Source organism: Cajanus cajan, chromosome 7, assembly GCF_000230855.2.
Source record: "Cajanus cajan strain Asha chromosome 7, NIPB_CcT2T_4, whole genome shotgun sequence".
NCBI classification, from domain to species: domain Eukaryota; kingdom Viridiplantae; phylum Streptophyta; class Magnoliopsida; order Fabales; family Fabaceae; genus Cajanus; species Cajanus cajan.
This window is the reverse complement of record NC_138523.1, coordinates 56,206,224-56,228,870: the sequence shown is the minus strand read 5'-3', so window position 1 is coordinate 56,228,870 and position 22,647 is coordinate 56,206,224. Positions and strand designations below refer to the sequence as shown.

General features: G+C 31.7%; 4 protein-coding genes across 5 annotated transcripts; 1 reads left to right on the top strand and 3 right to left on the bottom strand.

Annotated features, from left to right (window-relative positions):
* The first annotated feature begins 1,884 nt into the window (after positions 1-1,884).
* MIND (septum site-determining protein (MIND)) lies at positions 1,885-3,827 on the top strand. The gene has a single exon (XM_020382847.3). The coding sequence runs from the start codon at positions 1,946-1,948 to the stop codon at positions 2,852-2,854; it is 909 nt and encodes a 302-aa protein (XP_020238436.2). The 5' UTR covers positions 1,885-1,945; the 3' UTR covers positions 2,855-3,827.
* Positions 3,828-5,578: 1,751 nt separating this feature from the next.
* Positions 5,579-16,985, bottom strand: LOC109817554 (magnesium transporter MRS2-3). Of its 2 annotated transcripts, XM_020382837.3 has the most exons (7): positions 16,848-16,985; positions 7,401-7,780; positions 7,211-7,318; positions 6,855-6,983; positions 6,452-6,606; positions 6,183-6,363; positions 5,579-6,027 (listed from the first exon to the last, which is right to left on the bottom strand). In XM_020382837.3, exons 2-7 carry the CDS (start codon positions 7,734-7,736, stop codon positions 5,749-5,751), a joined length of 1,188 nt encoding a protein of 395 aa, XP_020238426.1. In that variant the 5' UTR covers positions 7,737-7,780; positions 16,848-16,985; the 3' UTR covers positions 5,579-5,748. The 2 variants fall into 2 exon arrangements, with proteins under 2 accessions (XP_020238426.1, XP_082916307.1); XM_083060181.1 differs by lacking the exons at positions 5,579-6,027; positions 6,183-6,363; positions 6,452-6,606; ... (1 more) ...; positions 7,211-7,318; positions 7,401-7,780 and adding an exon at positions 8,831-11,980 and having other exon boundaries at positions 16,848-16,971.
* Positions 12,366-13,915, bottom strand: LOC145950092 (glutathione S-transferase T3). Its single transcript, XM_083061020.1, has 2 exons — positions 13,821-13,915; positions 12,366-13,206 (listed from the first exon to the last, which is right to left on the bottom strand). Exons 1-2 carry the CDS (start codon positions 13,913-13,915, stop codon positions 12,366-12,368), a joined length of 936 nt encoding a protein of 311 aa, XP_082917146.1.
* LOC109817571 (methyltransferase) lies at positions 16,688-19,856 on the bottom strand. Its single transcript, XM_020382851.3, has 8 exons — positions 19,552-19,856; positions 19,199-19,272; positions 18,344-18,486; positions 18,184-18,230; positions 17,982-18,090; positions 17,758-17,819; positions 17,369-17,483; positions 16,688-17,008 (listed from the first exon to the last, which is right to left on the bottom strand). Exons 1-8 carry the CDS (start codon positions 19,705-19,707, stop codon positions 16,848-16,850), a joined length of 867 nt encoding a protein of 288 aa, XP_020238440.1. The 5' UTR covers positions 19,708-19,856; the 3' UTR covers positions 16,688-16,847.
* Positions 19,857-22,647: the final 2,791 nt, after the last annotated feature.

The window sequence follows — 22,647 nt, the reverse complement described above, 5'->3', positions numbered from 1 at the left end:
ACCACTTGCATTTTCATTGTCAATGACTTAATATGATTTATTTATTTATTTTATTTTTATTAGAAATTGAAAGTAGCAATGATATATTATCTACATAGCACTTTCTATAATATTATTTTTATTGTCCTTCTATATAAGTCATTCAATTTTTTGTGAATTTTTTTTATTTTTCTTCTATTTTCTTCTCACATCTCTCACTTTTTTTTTTCTCTTCAAGGAATAAGATATTTTCAATTTCTTAACTAAATAAATCAACTTGGTTTTATTTTTCTTCCATATTATTATCAATGAATATTAATAATTGTGATAAAGTATATAATATAGTCACAATTTGTATTGAGTAACAAATAAAACAAAATATGAAAAAAATATAATTATTATTAATTATGAGTAACATAAAAATATTTTTTTTGTCGTCAAAACTATAATGTATGATGATTTAAAATCACGTTATATATAAATTAATGATTTTATTGATTAATAGATTAAATTTTTTAACATTTTCAGTTACAAACAATTTAATATTAATTATAAATAACAAAACAATATTAATTAATATTAATTGCAGATTAAAATATTCGATCATTATTTTACTATTTAAAAAATATTATTTGATTAAATGATCCATTTAAAAAATAAAAAATATATTATAATAATTAATATTAATATTAAAGTTAATTATAAATTATCATTAAAAAATTTACTTTTTTCGAAGCCTAATAATTATAAAATAAAATACTATAATATTGTTATAATTAATATAGAGTAACTGATAATTTTAAATTATTATTGATTGATATTTATGTTCATTAGTAATATTACAAAATAATATTTTAATATATTACAAAATAATACGATAATTTCGAACAATATTTTGGTTAAAATTATAATACATTGCTTTTGCTTAATTTATACGATATTTTTTTCTTCTCATTTTATCCATTTCATTTCGATTTTTGGTGTAGCTCTACCTTTTTAATAAATATTAAAAAAATGTGTGGCATATAGTAATCTATTATTTCACTGAAATAGTTAAACAAAATATTTTAAAAAATTAAATAAAATTGCATTAAAATATTTTGCATATGTGGCTAAAATATAATAACATATAATACATCTTTGAATTTGATTTACAAATGATAAAAAAAAAATTGCAATGCATAATGATGATTGACAAAGACATAATATATATATATATATATATATATATATATATATATATATATATATATATATATATATATATATATAGTTTTAATAATAATAAATGTAAAATCACACAACATATAAAATATTAGAGAAAAAAATTGTGTTAAATCAACTCATTTATTCAAGCATGATTTTTTTATTTTTAACATTTTATTGTGTTAAATTTTTCTTAGTCTGAATTACATAAATATAGATATATTTATAAATAAATTCACATCAAGAAAAAAGAGCAATGAACTTTCTTTTTCTTTCTAATTAAGATCATACCACAAACTACTAAAAGTGGGTGTTAAAAAATTTATCATGGAGCTTATCCATTTTCTGTCATAAATAAATCAAAATAACTAATTTTAGTATTATTTTTTTACTCTAACTAGTAAACATAGATTTATTATTTTTCTTACTCATTTAATCTTATTATTTTTATTATATTTTTAAATTTTAGTATTAATGCATAAATGTTTTAATATTTATTTTAAAATAAAATTTAAAGAAATTAATGATAAATTATTTATATAAATTTTATAAATATAAATACCAAAAGTATTTGTAATAATATTTTTTCTTTACAAACAATAATAAATCTATTTATTGTAAAAAAGCAAATAAAAAATTTATATTACATGAGCAAGAAAATAATAAATTTTCCAATAGAAATAATTTGTTATGTGTAGTTTCTAGAAAAGTTTGGTATCTTTGGATCAAGTGAGTCAGTCATCGATCCAGAGGTTCCCCGATGCCCCCTCTGCAGCTCCTCCCCGCATTCTCCAAAACCCTAACCCCTCCCTCCGCCCTCCTCCAGTGGAACCGCAAGCCCCAGCTCTCGGGGCCCACCCCGCGCGTCGTGGTCATCACCTCGGGCAAGGGCGGGGTCGGCAAGACCACCACCACCGCCAACATCGGCCTCTCCCTGGCGCGCCTCGGCTTCTCCGTGGTGGCCATCGACGCCGACGTCGGCCTCCGCAACCTGGACCTCCTCCTGGGCCTGGAGAATCGCGTCAACTACACCGCCCTGGAGGTCCTCAACGGCGACTGCCGCCTCGACCAGGCCCTGGTGCGCGACAAGCGGTGGTCCCACTTCGAACTCCTCTGCATCTCGAAGCCCCGGTCGAAGCTCCCCCTGGGCTTCGGCTCCAAAGCCCTCACCTGGCTCGTCGACGCCCTCAAGACCCGCACCTCCTCCCCCCCGCCGGAGTTCATCCTCATCGACTGCCCCGCCGGCATCGACGCCGGCTTCATCACCGCCATTGCCCCCGCGAACGAGGCCCTCCTCATCACCACCCCCGACATCACGAGCCTCCGCGACGCCGACCGGGTGACGGGCCTCCTGGAGTGCGACGGCATCAGGGACATCAAGATGATTGTGAACCGCGTCCGCACTGACATGATCAAAGGAGAGGACATGATGTCGGTGTTGGATGTTCAGGAGATGCTGGGCTTGCCCTTGCTTGGGGTCATTCCCGAGGACACTGAGGTTATCAGGAGCACCAATCGTGGTTACCCTCTTGTTCTCAACAAGCCTCCTACCTTGGCCGGCTTGGCCTTCGAACAGGCTGCCTGGAGGCTTGTCGAGCAGGATACCATGCAGGCTGTCGTCGTCGAGGAGCAGCCCAAACGAGGTTTTTTCTCCTTTTTTGGTGGCTAGCTTCATTTCCAACCCTTCTCTTTCAACTGCTACTCTGTATAGTTCACGCTCTCTGCTTTTTCTTTAATTCCTTGCTTCAGTAGTGACTAGTGACTAGTGACTAGTGAGTGAATTTCTTTTGTTTTGATTTTGCTTTGAATTTATCCTGCCCATAATATTTTCATGTCCTTTGAACAAGTCATGGCAGTGCATTGAAGTCATTTTCTTATTATGCAACAAACCATTGCCCTCACCTATTTGCTATCTATCAAATTTCGGTGACGCTTCTCGCAAGAAAGAAACTGCCACCATATCCAAATATCCCAAGAGAGAATGAAAGAAGAAACCCCACTAGGCTGGAATTATTGGAGCCATTGAAGGGTGTGATGTCAGTCAATGTCAGTCAATATACTATTGAAGAATGTGATGCCAACCAATGTCAAATTAAATTCATTAATTCAATCACTTGAAATGCTTGTACTCGGAGGATTTGAAGGAGACAGGAAATCACAATCTACAGGACTTCGTGCCTATGTGAATCTCTAATGGACAATTCCATTGGTGGTGGAGCTACAGAGTACAGAAGCAAATTCAACGTGATCTAAGCACCGAGTGAAACGTAAACAACTAAGAAAAACTTTCACTTGTTTTTTTGAAGCCAATCAAGGATACCCTTTTCTGTATCTGAAAGTTGCCCATCCTCCTTTCTCTTCAGCATTCCTTCCATCAACTCAAAGTAATCCTTGTAGTTACGCTTGTAGTAACTCTCCAGCCTCTGCTACACAACGTGATCATATTAAATACATCATAAACGCACATCTTATGCTCATTCATGCAGACACTAATTAATGACAAATGTTTAGTGGGGTTGACTAGAAAAATTAATCTTTAGTTGGCAAAATATCGGTTAATTTAGTGACTCAATACAGTTTCATATTAAAATGTTGTTGCATCATACATCATATATTCACAGCTAGTAATTTGTTTACCTCTTTGTCGTTTTTCTCCTTGTTTTCCTCTGATTTCTTCTGATATTCTGATAGCAATTTCATTACAATGTGTTCCTTAATGTTAGTAAGAATACTACAATTTGTTATTACTCGAGACAAAAAAAGAAGTGAGGAGAGGGATGTGTACTTTTAAGAAGTTGAGTCCTAGAATCAGGTACTTGGGTGGTGGCGATTGCAGCGGATAAGAGAAGTCCTCTTCTGGTGGTTAAGGTTGTTGGTGTGGTTTTGTTTGGTGCTTATCCTTGAACTGCTTGCAAATTAGATGAAGCATACTTGTTACTGTAACGGTGAGTGCCATCAATATGCTTTGCCCTATTGAACTCATTCGATACTTTTCATCTATCTCTTCTTTCTATCTTGTTTAGCCACCACAACCAAGAGTATCCCCAATGGATGAGATGAGGCAGAACATAACATGTGGACTACCTCTGTAGAGACTAAATAAATTATTTTACATGATGTTCTTTTTTGTAAAATTCTTTTTGGTTAAAAGTGAATTTTGATTAAAATAATGATGTTTTAATATATTGATAATTTTTTAGTTGTGGAAATGCTGATAAAGACATGTTAATACCATTAAAGAAATATTATAATATTAAATCATGAAGATATTTTTAACTGGTTTCTTTTGGTTCAAAAACAAGAAGATATCACTTTTATCAAAACTTGGTTTTGGTTGCGGAAATAATTAGTATAATTTTAACAATTACGTTGGGGTTGCCTATGATGTAGATTGTAGATACGTTTGTGCATCGCAATGATATTCTAATGAATATTAATGTTTTTCTAATAAAAGCTGGTTTAACATTGTCTATTTTAAATTTCCTAGAATACGATTTAAAAAAAATATTTTTGTTTGGGTAATAATAATATTTTAAAAGTAGGTTAATTTTCTACTACACATACATACATCATGTTTTTTTATAGGAAAAATTTTACCATACAATAATAATATAAAAAAATTTATATTCGGAGAAAAGCTTAACTGAGTATTATAAAACATAATTTTAATTTTCTTAAGTATAAAATGTTGACAACAAATTTTCAATATAATATCACGTGCTTACATAATTTTTACTTCAAACATTTTAAATCTTTTGGCTTATAAGGTAGTAACTTTTATACACGTTGATATATTGAACTGTAGTTTATAAACATCTTATAGTTACGTTGATATTCTAATAAAAATTAATCTTCCAAATTAAACAAACCTCATCCAATATGTAAAACTTGTGCTTAGGGATTTGCAAAATTTTAAAGTTTGCTTTACTTATTTTTTTTCACTAACTGTAGATATAAAATTGCTCTGAAATCATATTAAATTATTATCATAATTCTTAATTCATAAAGTAATTATTGTCTAATATATAAAATTTCAAAATAATAGTAAAAAAACTCTTATCTAATGGTAGTAATTTATGTATTTAGACCCCCAACTAATACATTTCGAGCAGTACTAATCGCAAGTAATCATTTTGATCCAAACATGTGGTACACATGGACTTTGTGCATGCCATAAAACAGAAGCATTGCCAAGCTTCCATACTATATCAATCAAATATTGTCCACATGATGTTGTGCGACATGAACAAAGTAGTTGGGGTTGAATGATCATGGGGAAAAAAATTGTACACCCCAAAATGCTAAACTATGCTGAAAAATAGAAGAAAAAAATTGCAGAAAAAAGCAACAGATTAATAAATATATGATACGATAAGAAGAGAGAGATAGAAAGAAATGTGGAATGTCAAACAAATTTGAAATGGTTGAGTGTTCAAATACCATTAACCATATATGTATATACCAGAAACAAATGGTTACTGTAGTTGTCTTGTAAAAGAAATTCTAGCTGGCACGTACATAGAAAATAAACTTTGAATTGAAATTACATATGCATTGGGGGAACTAGTCCACCAAGCCTTGGTGCTTGAACCAAGTAATGGCAACGAAATAGATGAAAATGCAAGCAGCAGTGCCTCCAAAACAAGTGGCGAGGAATTGTGGCATCCCAGTATCAAATAGGTCAATATGAATATTGATGCTAAATATAGCAGTCACACAAATAAAGGCACTCAAAAGCACCTTTGATGTGCTAAACTTCACTCCTATTTGCAGCAGCCGATTTTGTTTCTCATCCAACGCAATGTTTATGTAGTCTTCTGTGTCATCCACGTACTCTCTCAGCTTCAAACACACCAAATAAGTAAATCATGTCACAAACTACTCTAGAACAAATTGCTTGTCTTATGAACCCTCCTCCTAATTAAATATATATTTGGTGACTCTTCAAAACCTTCAGATAAGTTTTAATTAGGCTAATGATATATAAAATGGCATACCCTAGATAGTTTGTTCAATGTGCCACCGATTTGCACAAAGTATGCTCCCAAGAGCATCTCAAGCTCCTCCACATCAAAAGTGTTCTTGGTTTCAGCACTCTCGTCGGTGCCAGCATTTTGATCATCTTCATCATCACTAGCAGAATCTCCACCCCGTTCCAATGATATTTCAGGAGGAATCCTAATAAAATATTAAAGGGATTTAAAGCATACAGTTGTTATTAAGAACCACGAGCATGATCAAATTCATAAACTATAAAATCTCGTGCCTGTCATTTATATCTGGATGAAGAACTTCATATTCCATGTCATTCATGGACAAGGTGGTGGAGTTTTCAAGCTGCTGTTGAACTAACTTCTCTGTCAAATACAGTTCAGCCATATCTTCATTGTTATCTAGCCAGTGCTCTAATTCATCCCTTATCTGAAAATATCAATAACAAATTAACTTAATTTGAATACACCTATAGCGTAAATGTTTTTATACTATATTCAAATTTAAATTGACATATTTTCAGAATAATTTTTAATTGATTGAGGCTGTAAAAATATTTAGACCGGGAAAGCATCAAATTTGAACTCATTACAAATTAAGAAGTGATATCCCACATGACATGCCCTAACAAAATGCAGAAGAATTAAGTTTGTCCAATTTCAAAAAACAGTACTCACCCTTCGAACACGAGCAGCTAAGGCAACTAAGCGACTCTTAACAAGACGAATGCCTTCCAAATTGAGAGTACTGATCTTTGATGTTAGTTTATCTAAGGCGGGATAAGTCTCCTGCTCCAATATCTCTGCCTGCAAAACGATCACAAAATAAAACAGATTAATTATAAATAATCAACAAGTCAAGAAAAACAATTAAACATTCGGTTTATTTAGATAAATTTCTCCATAAACACTTTTAAGGGGTAAAAATAAAATAAGTTTCTCTATAAACTAATTTGTAGAAAATTTGATTTTTTTTTCTTTTTCTAGAAGTGCTAAAGTTTATCCACCCATAGAGCAAGAATATATATACACACCTCATTTTCTAAGGCAGTACAAGCAGCCTCAAGGCATGCCTCTAGTGTCAAAAACTCAAATGGGAGAATCTTCATGTCATCCAATTGCTTTGTTTCATCTCGATCCTCCTATATATATATAGATTTGATAGTAAACAAGAACTTTAAACATCATGTGATGTCTATAAAAGCAAAGAAGGTGGAGAAAAACCTGAGGTTGTTGTTGAGTGGCACGGTGGTGAGTGAGAATCCTTTGGTGAAGGTGTTGAACAAAAGGGACAACAGAGTGGTCAGTGGAATTGAGCAAGAGAACTTCATGAGCAGTGATGATGGCTTTGATGTGTTCCAAGTTGATGAGCATGGCTCTGTCACGCCCCACAATGGTTGAAGGGTATGACAACAAAGGGTCCAAAACTCGTAGGTCCCTAGTAGACACACCCGTTCGCCGCATGATAATTTGCTTACTTGCCTCCACCACCTTTCTCTTCCCCTCTCCGTCCAACACCAACCATGTTCTTGCCGCACTTCCCTTCCTCCGAAGCATCATAAAGATATTATATTTCTGCTGTATTTTTTCCTTTCTTCTTATCACTGTTATGCAGAATGTAGAGCAAGGTGTACGTAATCAGATTTGCAACTGGCTTTTGCGTTATTCTTTAATAAAAATAAAATTTCATTTGGTAACATGCTTAGCTTAGTATCACCCAATATTATTTAACAGGTGTATTAGATTGAGATTTCACAATAATAAAAAAAGTTTTGTGAATTTTAAAGAGATTTTTTGTAAGAATTTAATAACTTTTAAGATTTTTTTTAAAAGATTTTGTAGGAATATAATAACTTTTAAAAAAAATTAGGATTTTTTTCATCAAGATTTTGTAATATAGATTTTAATGGATTTGTATCTTAAGAATTTTTAAGATTTGAAATGATTTTATTAGATTTTAAATGACAATATAAATTTTTTAAAAACGATACAATTAATTAAATAAATAAAATAAATGACAAGGTTTATTATAGGTTTATATCCTTTTAAGTAACATTTTTTTACATATAACCTTTTATGCATTTATATTTTCTCATTCATATTATTAAATTTGAACAATTTGTTCAAATTTATGATATTTGTTAATTGGTAGAATTCTCAAAATATATTTGTAATATATGTTTAAAAATTTGATATTTCAATATTAAATTTTATCGAAAATAAAATTTTGTTAAATTTTAATAATTTAAAAATTGAAAATATATAATATATAACAATTTAAAAATAATTTTAAATGTTTAATAATTAGAAGAAAAAAATATTGATAAATTATATATCAATATTGATAGATAAAAATGTAAGAAAATATTAATAAATAAATAAAAATGACAAAAGAAAAAAATAGAGAGAAGAATAAATAAAAGAAAGAGATGAACAAAAAGTGAAAAAGAATATGAGATAAAAAAGACATATGAAGCAAGGAAAAAAAATGGGACTCAAAAGAGGGAGAGGAAGAAAAAGAGAGAGAAGAGAATATAAAAGAGAGAACCATAGAAAAACAAAAGGATAGAGAAGTAGAAAAACAAATGAGAAAAAAAAATCATTTGAAATCTCAATAGTTCTAGTAAGATTGTTGAATGAGTGAATTATATGTAAATTTTATTAAAAAGTCAAACAAAATTTATTTATTAAAATAATTTATTGAAATCTCTATGTTTTTTTATATTAATAGAAATTTTTTAAGTAAAAAAAATCTTAATTAAATATCACTAAATTTTAATGTACTATTAAAAAAATATTAATTATCTTAATTGAATATAAATTTTGATATTTAAAAAAAATCCTAATTATCTTAATTAAATATTATACAAAATTTTATATTAAAAAAATCTTGATTAAATACCAATTTTTTTTTTATAATAAAAAAGTCTTTTAAAATTTTGATTGAATACACTTTTGGATATTTACTTCAATTATTGGGATAAAGTTTTAATTTTGATAGAAAAATAATATAAAGAAACACTTATAAATTAGGAAAATATTACCGAGTACTCTTAAGATATTAGTTAAATAATAAAAAGTGAAAAAAAAAACAAAATCATCGAGAAGTTTAATAATGTAATTTCCCACTTTTGATAATTAATTGGATGAATTTATGAGTATTATATTTATAAAATTTTGTAGATTCACTAATTTTCCATTTTTTTAATAAAACATTTCCCTAATTCATTGCAATTAGTTTTGAACTGGTTTATCAAACTAGTGGTTATTACATTTAACTATACTATTTTCAGTTTTTATCTATTGATTGTGAAAGTTAATGTATAGATTAAAAATATAATTAGTATTTCTAATTATGTTAAAATCATTTTTTATTTTGTAATACAGCCTCGATTATTATTTGTTTCCTTTACTCTCTTTTTTTAATGGTGGCATTAATGATTAAATCTAAGTTCTCATTTCTTTATTAAGTCCACTCTAGTGGTTATTTATTTATTTATTCTTTTTTTACATGTATACCTTAAAAGAAAAATGTTATTATTTATTTCTGTTTAAAAATTGAAGACAACATTTAATATTACCTTTTTAACTATATTTTTATCTCTACTTAATTTTAAGTAATTCAGGTTTAAATACTCTTTTGAGATCAACTTTACGTTTAATCCTTATAATTAAAAATGGAACATTTTAGTTATATACACATCATTTTTGTTTCTTTAATTCCTACAATTTCATAAATTTTATCTCTTGGTCTACATAAAAATTAATAATAAGCAAAACTAGTATATGTGAAAATTAAAATGGAAAGTTTCCAAATACCAGACTCACATCTTATCTCGTTTTACAAGGGCAAATGAGCTGATCTAATAAAGAAATTAAAAATAAGCAAAAGATAAAAATCTCCAAATTTAACTGAAAATTTGTCATTTTGGAGAGCGGGAAAAGAAAAGCAAATAACGTATTTGTGACGAGCAGCGTAATCTATATTTTTAAAATTCACGTTTTATCGATTACATAAAATATATTTTAGGAAGGACGAATTGCATATTTACCCAATGTATCTTTGAGTTATTCTCCTGCCACTCTTGGATTTATCAATTGATAGGAACAGGGAATACTCTCAATTAGTGAAGCCAAAAGATATGTTACCTCAGTTACTTAGGGCATCTCCAATGGAAGCAACTCACTTGAGTTGCTTCATGCATTGGAAATTGAAAAAAGTAGTCTTTAGTGTGCCATGTCAGCATTAAGCAACTCAAACAGAAATTCACTCCAATGGTAAGAAACTTTAAGAAATTCAGCTTTTAAATTTTTTTTTCAAATCATTTATGAACCAATTGAAATTTTTATTAAAAAGAACAATTGCACTACAATAAAAGAAAATGAATTATGAGAAAAAATACACAATAAATAGATATTAAAAATAAAATAAAGCAATAATAAATACATAAACATTATATGAAATTAATTTCCATCATTATTATTTCCGAAACGTTCCCAAATATGTTCAATAAGATCTGCTTGAAGTTGGCGGTGTATTCGTTTGTCATGAACATCTGCTCTCCTTTGAAGGTATGTTGTTCTAAAATTGGGATGAGCACCTATAGATATTTTAGATCTTGACATGTCATCATCTACACCATCATAATCAATATAATTTTGATAGGTGTCTCGCTCGTCCTCGACAATCATGTTATGCAATATGATACATGCATAAATTATATTTTTCATTATGTCGGCATCCCAAAAACGTGCCGGACCTCGTATGATTGCGAATCGAGATTGAAGCACTCCAAATGCACGTCCTACATCCTTTCTCGTTGATTCTTGTCGTTGGGCAAATAATTTCCTTTTTTCCCCCTGTGGCATGGAGATGGTCTTGACAAATGTAGCAAAGTCTGGATATATGCCATCTGCTAGATAGTAACCCATATTATATTGGGTTCTATTCACGGTGTATTGCACTGTCGGAGCAGTCCCTAAAAGAACTTCGTTAAAAACATTAGATGCATTTAACACAGTAATATCATTATTCGAACCTACAGTTCCAAAAAATGCATGCCAAATCCACAAGTCTTGTGATGCAACAACTTCAAGAATGATTGTTGGATTGGCATGATCACCTCGACAAAATTGACCTTTCCATGCAACTGGACAATTCTTCCATTCCCAATGCATACAGTCAATTGAACCGAGCATTCCAGGAAACCCACGTGCCTCTCCCATCCGTAGTAGTCGTTGAATGTCTTCGTTATTAGGGCGTCTCAGATACTCACCCCTAAATATTTCACAAATTCCTTTCACGAATCTTTGTAAGCATTCCACTGCAATGGTTTCACCAATTCTAATATACTCGTCCACAAAGTCAGCAGGTGTCCCATAAGCCAACATACGAAGAGCAGCTATGCACTTTTGCAACGGTGATAGGCCCCTTTTACGTGTTGCATCGAGCCTCATTCGAAAGTACTCATCATGATTGCTTATGGCATCTACAACTCGGAGAAACACATGTCGTCGCATGCGAAATCGCCTTCGAAACTGAGTTTCTGTGTATACTGGATTTTCAGAGAAATAGTCATTGAACAATCGTTCATGACCTTCCTCACGATTTCGATGAACTACCCTCCTTGTTTGGTTTGACCTTGTGGTGTTGGGAAGTTGTTGCTGATAGGTTTGTATCATCAACTGGATCAATTCTTCGTCAATGTTGTCGTGTAGTTCCTCATCTATGAATTGATCCAAAAGATCATCTAAATTGATGTTTGGATCATCTAAATTGTTGTTTCGATCCATCACGTATCAATCTAAAAATCGAAGAAGAATAGATGGGGATTTTGTGTGAGAGAAGATGTGAGAATGAGTAGGATTAGATGACAAAGTCTACATATAAATAGTTTTACGACGGCTAGTTTTATAACGGCTAGTTTTACAACGGCTAGTTTTACAACAACACAATTTGAATTACAATAATAAAAGAAATTAAAACTCAAATACTTACCTAAACCCTAAAAGAAATTAAAACCCATATTGTTGTTTAAGATAGTTACAATACTTTTCATGAGCTTCACGTTGAGTCTCATTCATGTTGGAAGTATCCTTCATTAAGGTTTCATATGCCAAACGTCTTTCTTGTGCCTCCTTCAACTCAATTAGTCTTGATGCATAGGCATTTTTCTCCTTTATTGCATTTTATATGCCAGAAAAATCAACAACATTAGTATTGGAAGTTTCTTTTCCTTTGGCCTTCCTTTTGGCTGCCTTTTGTCCTATCGGACGGGATGTTGGCGTTGGTATCTCATATTCATCAAGTTCAATGGGTGTCTCTGTGTTGGAAGACGAAGAGTAACCACCTGCAGATGTTACCTTCCCTCTTTTTGAATTGTGTTGCATGAAATCAGATTGCCATTTAGGTTCATCTCTCAAAATGACCCATGCATGCTCCATATCAAATTTTTTACCTGTATCTTGAGTGTAAATCTTATGTGCGAATGCCATGACATCTTTCTCTGAACTCCCGCTTTTCTTTTGACTAATTGCTTGTTTGTAGCAACCAATAAATTTTTGAACTGCAGGATGAATTTGATTCCAACGTGCTTTTAGTTGAGTCGATTCTCTCTCTGGGAACTCGCCATGGTCTTCATCGTTGTTGTATACTTCTGTGATTCTCGACCAATATTGTCGTAACGTTTGATCAACTCCTATGATTGGATCCTTCGATGTATTGACCCATGACCTCACGAGAATAATATCTTCTTGAACTGTGAATGGAACACGAATTTTTGTTGTTGACGAATTCTCTGCACTTCTATCTAGTTGAATTCCATCAAGACCAATTGGTGATTCAGGTTCACTATTAGGAGTGTCAATATTGTGTAGAGGAGAAGGCCTATAACACGCATTTGGGTTGGTGAGAGGTGGTGGTTGACTAAAAAATTGTGGTCCTTGAGAATTATCACCACTAGGTGGATGTGTTGGAAACATATAATATTGTGGTGCTGACCAATAAGGTGGTGGATTTTGAGAATTTTCACTAAAATAAGATGGTGGATACATAACATATTGCGGAAGAATTTGAGAATTTGCACTCGTCGATGGTGGTTGATTTTGGAAAGAATTTAAAATTTTTTGATGATTGTATTGGTTAGGATACATTTTTGAGAGCAAAACAAGCAAGATAAAAGAAGTAGAAGAGAGTTAAAGAGGTCCAAATTTTTTAAATTGGGTTGATGCATATTTATAATGATTTTTTTCTTTTTTTTCTTTTTTAAAAAAATATTGCCAACGGTTATGTAACGTTAACTTCAACGGATCTTTCATATTAATTTATTAATTTATTAATTTATTAATTTATTAATTTATTAATTTATTAAATTTTTAATTTTTTAATTTTTTAATTTTTTAATTTTTTAATTTTTTAATTTTTTAATTTTTTAATTTGTATTTTTATTTCTTATTTACTTTACGGTCTCTTCTTCCATTTGCTTCTCTTCACCTTTTCTTTTCCCTTTCCTTTTCTTCCAAAATGCATGTTCTACACCGTCGCTGCCACTGCCGCCGCCGCCACTGCCGTCGTCGCCACTACGCTGGTCCAGCCACAACGTTCACTGGCGCGCTTCCGCTGACCACCCACGACAGAACGTTCACCTCCGTTGTCCACGACGCGCCTCCGATGAGCGGCGTCTCGGAGCGGCACCGGACGGAGGCCTAAGAGGAGCTCGCTCTGATTTTCCGGCAGCCATGTCCGAGAACGCAGGAGAACCGCGCGAGGCTAGTGGAGTGCGCGCTTCTTGCTCGTTTCGCTCAAGCAACCGTTGCTTGAGTAAGAAATCCTCTCTCCTCTGCAAGAAACTTTGGGTGCCAGCTCAGCCTTCTCCAATGGTAAGAAACTCATCTTAGAGTTGCTTGATGAGCTAAGAAACTCCCGTTGGAGTTGCTCTTAAGATTCTTTTAACTAAATTATACAATTTAAAAAATTAATTAATTAAATTAAGAGTATTAAATTTTTTAATAATTAGAAAAAATTAAATTAACCTTCTCTCTTTTTACTTGATTATTTCTTATATAATGAATAAATTTTTAAGAGAGATGTGTCTATTTATTTTCTTCAACCCTAATAAGAAAAAAATATTTTATCCAATTAATTTCAAATATAATTTGCCAAAAAACTGTTAATTAAATAAAGATATTTTAAAAAAAATGTCTTCTATATAGGAACAGACACAGGCAGTACAGGCAGTACATAACCAATAATGTTTTACTTTGGATACAGTAAATCATATTCCCTTCATCACTAAATCACCAAATAATAAATATAAGAATTGTTTAATTAATTCACACTCCGTTAAGAAAGTGACTAGTAATCCAATTTAATCTTACAAAATTGTGTTATGATGTGAGAATTATTTCCTACTAATTGTTAAGTCTCAATTACACTTCTTTTTGGACAAGACTTCTTGAACAATTTCATTCATCCTTTGCACCATTGCAAGATAATTGTTCTCTTTTTGATTCATTTTTTGTGCAGATATAGCTAACCCAGAATTTAGCTAATAATAACCTAATACACCTCTTTTTTGTGCAGGTATTGAGCTAGAGAATTAAGGATAGAAGATCTATAGGATTGGAAATCTAAGGAGCTAAGGAGCAGAGAAGAGTGACTGCGCCAGGCACAATATTACCCGTGCCGGGCTTGTGCAAAACAGTGTCTCACCTCTGCAAGTCATAGCTGCGCTGGGCGCGAGACTACCCTCGCCAAGCGTGATCGAGACAGAGAGTACCTCAAACTCTCTGGAAGGCATTGCACCGGGCGTAAAAGGAATTGTGCCGGGCGTGTTCTGAGATAGAGAGTACTTGACCTTCCTGGAAGGCCCTACACTGGGCGCAAAGACTTATGCGCCGGGCGTGTAACCCTAATCTGACTCCCCAAGCTCGTATTTGAAGAAACTTTCGAGAGTTTTCTCCTCATTCACACATTGGACGCGTTTTAGGAGCTGAGGAAGGGATTCCCGGAGCTTGGAGCCGTTTATGTGTGGATCTTTCCTTCGATTCTTCATTCTCTCTTCATCTCTATTTTTTGTTTACCCTCATTATTTTGGGTGGTTCTACCTATTATTTTGTGGGGTTAGATGTAACCAACGTACTCTATTGTAATCCTTACGTTTTCAATGATATATATACATGTTATTTCAATCATTGTTGTGTATGTTTCTATTCTTAATGCTTGCTTTGGATTGATACTCCTTTGCATGATATAGGTTCCATTAGGTGTTGAAAAATAACCATTGAAACTAGCTCTGAAACAAATGTCTAGTGGGAAATGTATCTAAGAATGGAGCTTGGCCCATTAGTAGTCTTAAACCCTAGCCTGTAATGCGGGTGTAGGTATTGGATACTCAAGGAATTGATATTCAATATCCGCACCTAGGCTCTTGCTCTAAGGGATTAAGTTTGAGTAAACTTATGGGTTGACTAAGCAATGCATGTAACAAGAGATTAAAGATTCATTAGTGTGACGTTTGGTGATATCTGACCCCACAATTTCACAAAGATCATAATATCATTTCTACCCTTTTTCACTCACAACCAAATATTTTTATAGTTTAACATTCCAGTAATCATACTCTTCAATTCACATTTGCATGACAAACTACAAAATTGAAATTATTCTTTAGTCACGAATAGTCAATAAATGCTTATTTTACCTACTAATCCATGTGAATACGATAATTTTACTACTTGAACGACCGGTATACTTGTGTTTGAGATCATTGATAGAACAAAAGTGATTTAAAATGATAACAAAAATAGTTCAACGGAAAATTTCAACACTAATATAAATTAAATTGAAATAGATTATGAACCTAATCATACAAAATCGTTTTATAAGATAAAATTATCTTCTAACTTATTACACCATCAAAAAAAGGTTATTTTAATTTGTAGGTCAAACTCGTTACCAGGAGACTTTACAACAACTCATGCACTCTACTCAATCAGCTAAGTTAAATTTCTTGATAAAAAAAAAAGCTAGTTTAGTTTGAAACTACAACTTAATTAATATTTTATATTATTTGTCTAAACTTAACATTATTGAAACTCATTATTCAATCTTTCTACTTGATTACTTTTCACCTATTTAATTAAAATGTGCAAGTCAACTTCTTCAATTAATGTATAACATTTACCGTAAAAGTACTACATCCGGTTTCAAAAAATAAGCAAAGAATAAATAATAGTTTACAGTAAATAAAAAATTAACATCATTTAATTTCATTAATCCATTTAAAAGAAATTATTTTTCTAAACCACTCCTTCCTTTAAACTTAATATTAATAAAAAATATTATAAATACAATCTCAATGAAATGAATAAATACTTTGGAGATAATAACATTAAATAGAATAACATTAGTAGAAACTTACTTATATTTGAGATCAACAAAAAACATGACCCTTTTTTATTATATTCGAAACCAGAAGAATAATTAAGGATATTTTGGTTAAAAAAATTAATTAATGCAAAAGACAATTTCAAAAATATCTTATAAAAAGGACGATTTTTTTTTTAAAAGTGTCATAGATATAGGAAGGAAATAAGGAGTACCTCAGACAAATAAAACAAAAAATATTTACTACGTATTTTGTTTCTGAAACATAAGCATGCCTGACCTACCTACAGCGGGGAATCAACTGAAGTTTGCTGCTTGTCAGACCATAACATGACAGTTGCCAAAAGCGCTATCGTGGCAGTTTCAACCCGAAGACGATGAGGTCCAAGACTAACAGTTGTAGCACCTGCTTCCATCATCATACTCACTTCTTTCTCAGTGAAATCTGGAGAACTCCATGGAAACATATAGCAATTATTTGGCACCCACACAAGGTTAACACGTTTTCATTTTAACTTGGAGGGAAAATTTGGAGAGAAGTTTCTCATGATAAAAATATCATGTTACCTTTATTATCTTATTTAATGTGATACATGATTAAAGTTTACGGGAAAGTTGTATTAAAACTAAATGTAAAAAATTTTGATTCCCAAAAAAAAAATTTTAGAAAATTTATGACTAGTTAAACAAATTTTAATTATTTCTAATAATTATGATCCTTGAGCATGAAATTTTTTTCCTATTACCAACCGCACCCTCAGTGAAATGAAATGGTGAAACTGAACTTCAATAGACATATACTAACCGCCTTCTGGTCCAATTATGATTAAGCCACTAGTTTCCTTTTCCAATGACGTCAATGCACTAAGAACAGGAATTGCCTTTGCGGTTGCGAGAAGAGATAGCTTTGACTGTGCAATCTAAGGGGCAGAAAATAGACCAAGTTAATTAATGTCATTATGTAGCCATGTATATAAACTGAATTGCTAACACTGACATCAAATCCGTTGTTTAACTCTGAAGAGTTTCCAGGAAAGAAAAAGGAAAGCAAGCATATAGAATAATAGATCAGTATAGACATCTAGAATTACAAACATATCAATGATTAATAAGATGGAGGTTAACACAATTAACTGGTTAAAATTCTTCTTAAATAACCCAATTTTCTGACTGAGTAGTAAAAAATGAACTCACAAGGTGCGAAAGGTCATCAACCTCTATAGGATGTTTCAGGACCATTTCATGAAGTCGTTGACCTGCAAAAGAGGCAACAACGCCAAGCTTCACTGACCGAAAGCAAAATAGGTCACCGTTTTAGACCCAAGTTTGAAATTTACTTCAGTCTGAATAGCCCAAACAAAATTTTAATGGGAGTAATAAAAATGTTTAACCTCAAATGCAAGTAAAAATATAGTTACATTGTTTAGATGCAGCTAAAATGACACGTTCCAATCTGTCCACCCGATTTTCTGAGATTGTTGGAGAACGTTCAGTCAATAGAGGAGTTACACTATTGGCTCCAAGTTCCTATCGCATTTCAACATGAATAAAAGATATACCATAACACATAGAAACTGTATGTTTAACCAGATAAAATCTCAATAAGGCATTGAAACATACTGTGCACTTCTCTACAAGCCAGTCAGCACGGCCACCCTTTAGAGTACCTAGACAGATATGGTTCTTAATGAGTGAAAAATTGGGTGGAAAAACTCGAGTGTTCAAAACATGCAACAGTTAATAAGTAGTCTTAGTTTGACAGAAAACTGCAAGAACTTACCAAAACCAGCAAATACGTGCAATTGTGTATTTTGTGGAGGCATTGATATCAAATCACTCAATGCAACAAAATCAAGCCCAGTGCGGTCAATGTTCTGTATGCATCCTTCTACAAGACCTCCTTTCCCATTGAAGAGCTGTACCCTTAAACAGCATGATTAGGATCATCAACAAATCTTAAGATCCGAGCGTATGAATAATGCAATACAGAAATACCAAAACAAAGGCAAGAAAAGATGTGCAAGAATTATCTCTTCTTTTACTTTCATTGAATTAGAAACAAAGAAAAATGTGTATGAGGAAACAACCCTGGCAAAACAAAATGTTTGACAAATCATTGAAAATCAACTGTCAAAACAAAAACTCCCTCCCACCTTCCCAATTTGGTACAAAGAAATTAGTAACAGACACTATCCAGTACCCACACAAGACTGGTGGACACAAGATGTTCAACATTCTATTGTGACTCCCTGAATGCCTTTTGTAATTGACATCGAGAAATTTATTCATGGATAAATTTTTATGCAAACACTTATAAGAGAAGAAAATAAAAAGTATAATGAATTAAGTTCCTTTTATAAGTAAAATAAACTTATGCACTTAACTTTTGTAGAAGTTTTCTATAAAAAAAAAAACTAAGGTGCATAAGTTGATTTTAACTTAAAGAAAAAACTCAATTCATTTTTTACCTTCTTACTTATTTTTCCCTATAAGTGCTTATAGATAAATTTATTCAAGCAAAGCCTATAAAAGTTATTCAATTTGGCAAGAAAAACATCAAATTTCAAGGGCAAGACAAATGGTCACAAATGAAATTGTCCTCTCTAAATAACAAGCAACGATCGATAAGAATTACCTATCATTGGTGCTCAACCTCAATACTTTTGTCATATGCCAGAACTCATCACCTTGCACGCGTATAACACTACCCTGCATTGCTCCATGTAAAAGTAAAATAAGATAAAACCATCTTCAACCAAACCAAATAAAAGGTATGCTAACCACAATGCTTTTTAAGAAGTGAAATAATTAAATAAAGTCTTAGCAAGCCGTTAAAATGCTGAGTTTACAGGACACAAATTAAGAACTTTACATAAACCCTATCTCCATGAAGCTCTCTGCTGTGCATCAATTGCTGAGTATTAATATTGCTAGGACACGATTTTTAGAATTATGAGAGAGTTGTAACAGTAGGAAGAGAATGAATGCCTTGGAAGGAGGAAGAGTCTCGGAGTAGAAGCGGGGAAGGCCACCGCGTGATTGGTCTCCATAATCGGAGAAGGAAGAGAATGCACGCGCCGTCATGCTTCTCAGCCATGACCGATTCACCAAGCGGAAGCTTACGCCTCCTAGGGTTTGCAACATTTCCCTTCGCACCCAATTCAATTTCAATTTTGTGATTGTTCCTTTCTTCAGAAGAAACGGTTGCGTTGTGATGCATTTGCAGGAAAGGTTTATGGCGGGAAAAACCCACCATGGCCCATTGGCTAGGCCCAACTCCACAATCCACTTCAAAATCTTTTGGGCTTATGATTAGATTTGTTTCACGATGCACACAAAAGTATGCAAATTATTTTTGTACCACTTTTCTTTCTTTTACTATTACGCTGCCCATATTCATTTTTGTAAACTTTGACTCCCCCTACGACAAAGAGTCAACTATGTGTGATGGGAGAAACTTCTATTGTTAGGTTGCGGATCTAAGCCCACTAATCCACTCTAAATAAAGATTCCTTTAATTTGATCATAGTGATTCACAGTCAGCAGAGAAACACGCTACCATGTCAAAATCATGCTTCTATGCCAACTTCCCTTGTTGGTCAACAATGCACTAACTAGTCCATAATGAACTCCATGGTAAATATGTTAAAAAATAAACTCCACAAGTTTAGTACTTATTTTTTAAAATATATTTCCTATCATACAATTAACCACACAATATACCAACAAAACCTTATTGAGGATACTTAACCAAATTTTTGCATAAAGGTTAATTATTGACAAAATTGATATAATTAAAATATATATCTAATAACTATTTCTTATGATATCCTTAAATATTTATCCTCTCTTCCTAAAAAAAATATCAATTGTCATTTCGATACACATTATATCATATATATAAACCTAAGTTAAAAGTCGCATAAAATAATTTAACTTAAATTTAAACTTTGAAATAAGAGTAGTTGTAATTTTACACAATTGTGGAAGGAAGGTGAAAAAAAAAATATGATAATAAATAACAACATTTTGTCTTTTATTTTTGAGTAATCATGTGTAGTGGGATTGAAATCACAGTCACCATTAGTAGTTGTTGATCAAAACATGAACATCAACATATTTCAGTGTTTGATATGATTAAAGCCATTTCAGTCCATTTTGCAACCCCCACCTCCCACCCTCTCCTAAAAAAATTTTTGTGTTACCATTCTCAATCTCAATGATTTGTAGTACATATGACTAATTATGCACTTAATAATTTTGTAAGTCTTAATATTTATAACTTAATGTCATGATAGGGTATAGTTATTTTTGTAATTTTGGTTGGTATTAAGGAATGTGAGACATGAAATAATTATTCTTTTCTTTTCTTTTTCTTTCTTTTGTGTTTATGGGATACCACTATCATTTTGTAGCATAGTATTGATAAGACAAGACATTTCAAACTTCTTGTTTATCCAATTAACGGTATGATGATATAGGATATATTGGATTGAGATGAATTTTACATATGATCATAGCCATGAATCTATAAATATTGGATGGTTCACATTTTAGATGTATATTTTAAATTGGATTTACAAAATAAAATATAAATCTTCTAATCATCATATGATTGATTTGATTAATTGATTGTGTTAATGTTTTAATACCTACAAATCTAGATGAATAATAGTGTTTGAGGACCAAATGGATAAAGTATCATTATAATTATGATGATTGATTATGAATAAAATTGACTTGTATAACATTTTTGCAAATGTACTAGCTAAGATTATGAAGGAAATGATTAAGATATAATAAAATTATATATATATATATATGTATATATATATATGATTTGTAAATTTGCTCTATATATATATTTTTTTTAATTTAACAATTAAATTGTTGAAATTTAATATACACCGTGAGTTATTACATTAAATAATTTTATCAAGAGTTATTCTTAAATAATTTGATCTCTCTTTATATATATATATATATATATATATATATATATATATATATATATATATATATATATATATATATATATATATATATATATATATATATATATATATATATATATATATATATAAGGAAATTATATATATATATAAGGAAATTATGAAACTCTTGTTGAACACCGAAATTTTGGTATAATTTCTTGTCTAGATGAAGCTTCCAACACCGAAATCCACGAAAGAGTTTTCTATTGGTAGGTTTTGAACCAAAAACAAAGGGAGACTTCCTTTTCATATTGATAACAAATAGGAAAAATCAAGAGGACATTTTGTGGTATTGATCATGACTTGGTTTGACCTTAAACTTAAACCACAATTCATTGCTTTTCTCATTTTATTCTAATTGTTTTGTTTCAATGATAATAAACATTATAATTTATCACAAGATACAAAGAAATAATAATAGATAATGGTTCGTACATAACACAATCTTGGAAGCTAATACATAATTGATAAAAACATAATTCTAAACAAGTGTAGTAGTAAAAATAACTGAAAAACCATTGCTAACACAAAGGGTACACATTGCTCAAATTCAAAGTGGCGTGGAAAGATTTGAACTTGCAAACCCCTGAACCATAATCCAAAAAGTTTAAATATTTTTACGGTGGTACCAAACAATTAATACATTGAACCAATTAAACCAAAGTGGCGGTTAGTTTCATTTAATCGGATTGGTTAAGTTTATTTACCACTCAACATATGGGGTGAAATTATAAGAGTGTGATTCTTTACCCGTGTTCAAAAACAGAGCATATTATATGCAAAATAGCAAAAACGAGTGTGGGAGAAATGAGTATGACTGCAACAGGTTTTGGACAAAGTCACACGTCTATATTTAGGATAAAATAGTTTTAAGTATTTGATATTTTGAGTCCATCCTACACGAGGAACTTCATAAAATCTTAATAGAATAATCACGACGTAGTCATTAAGGCAAAATTGTTTAACTAATGCAAGAATATTATGGTGGCAGCGGCACAATATCTTTTGTCTCAAACAAGTTTCATTATCTTTATCATCGATTATAAACTAAGAAACGCCAAAGCTATAATTGCGAAGAATCTATAATTTG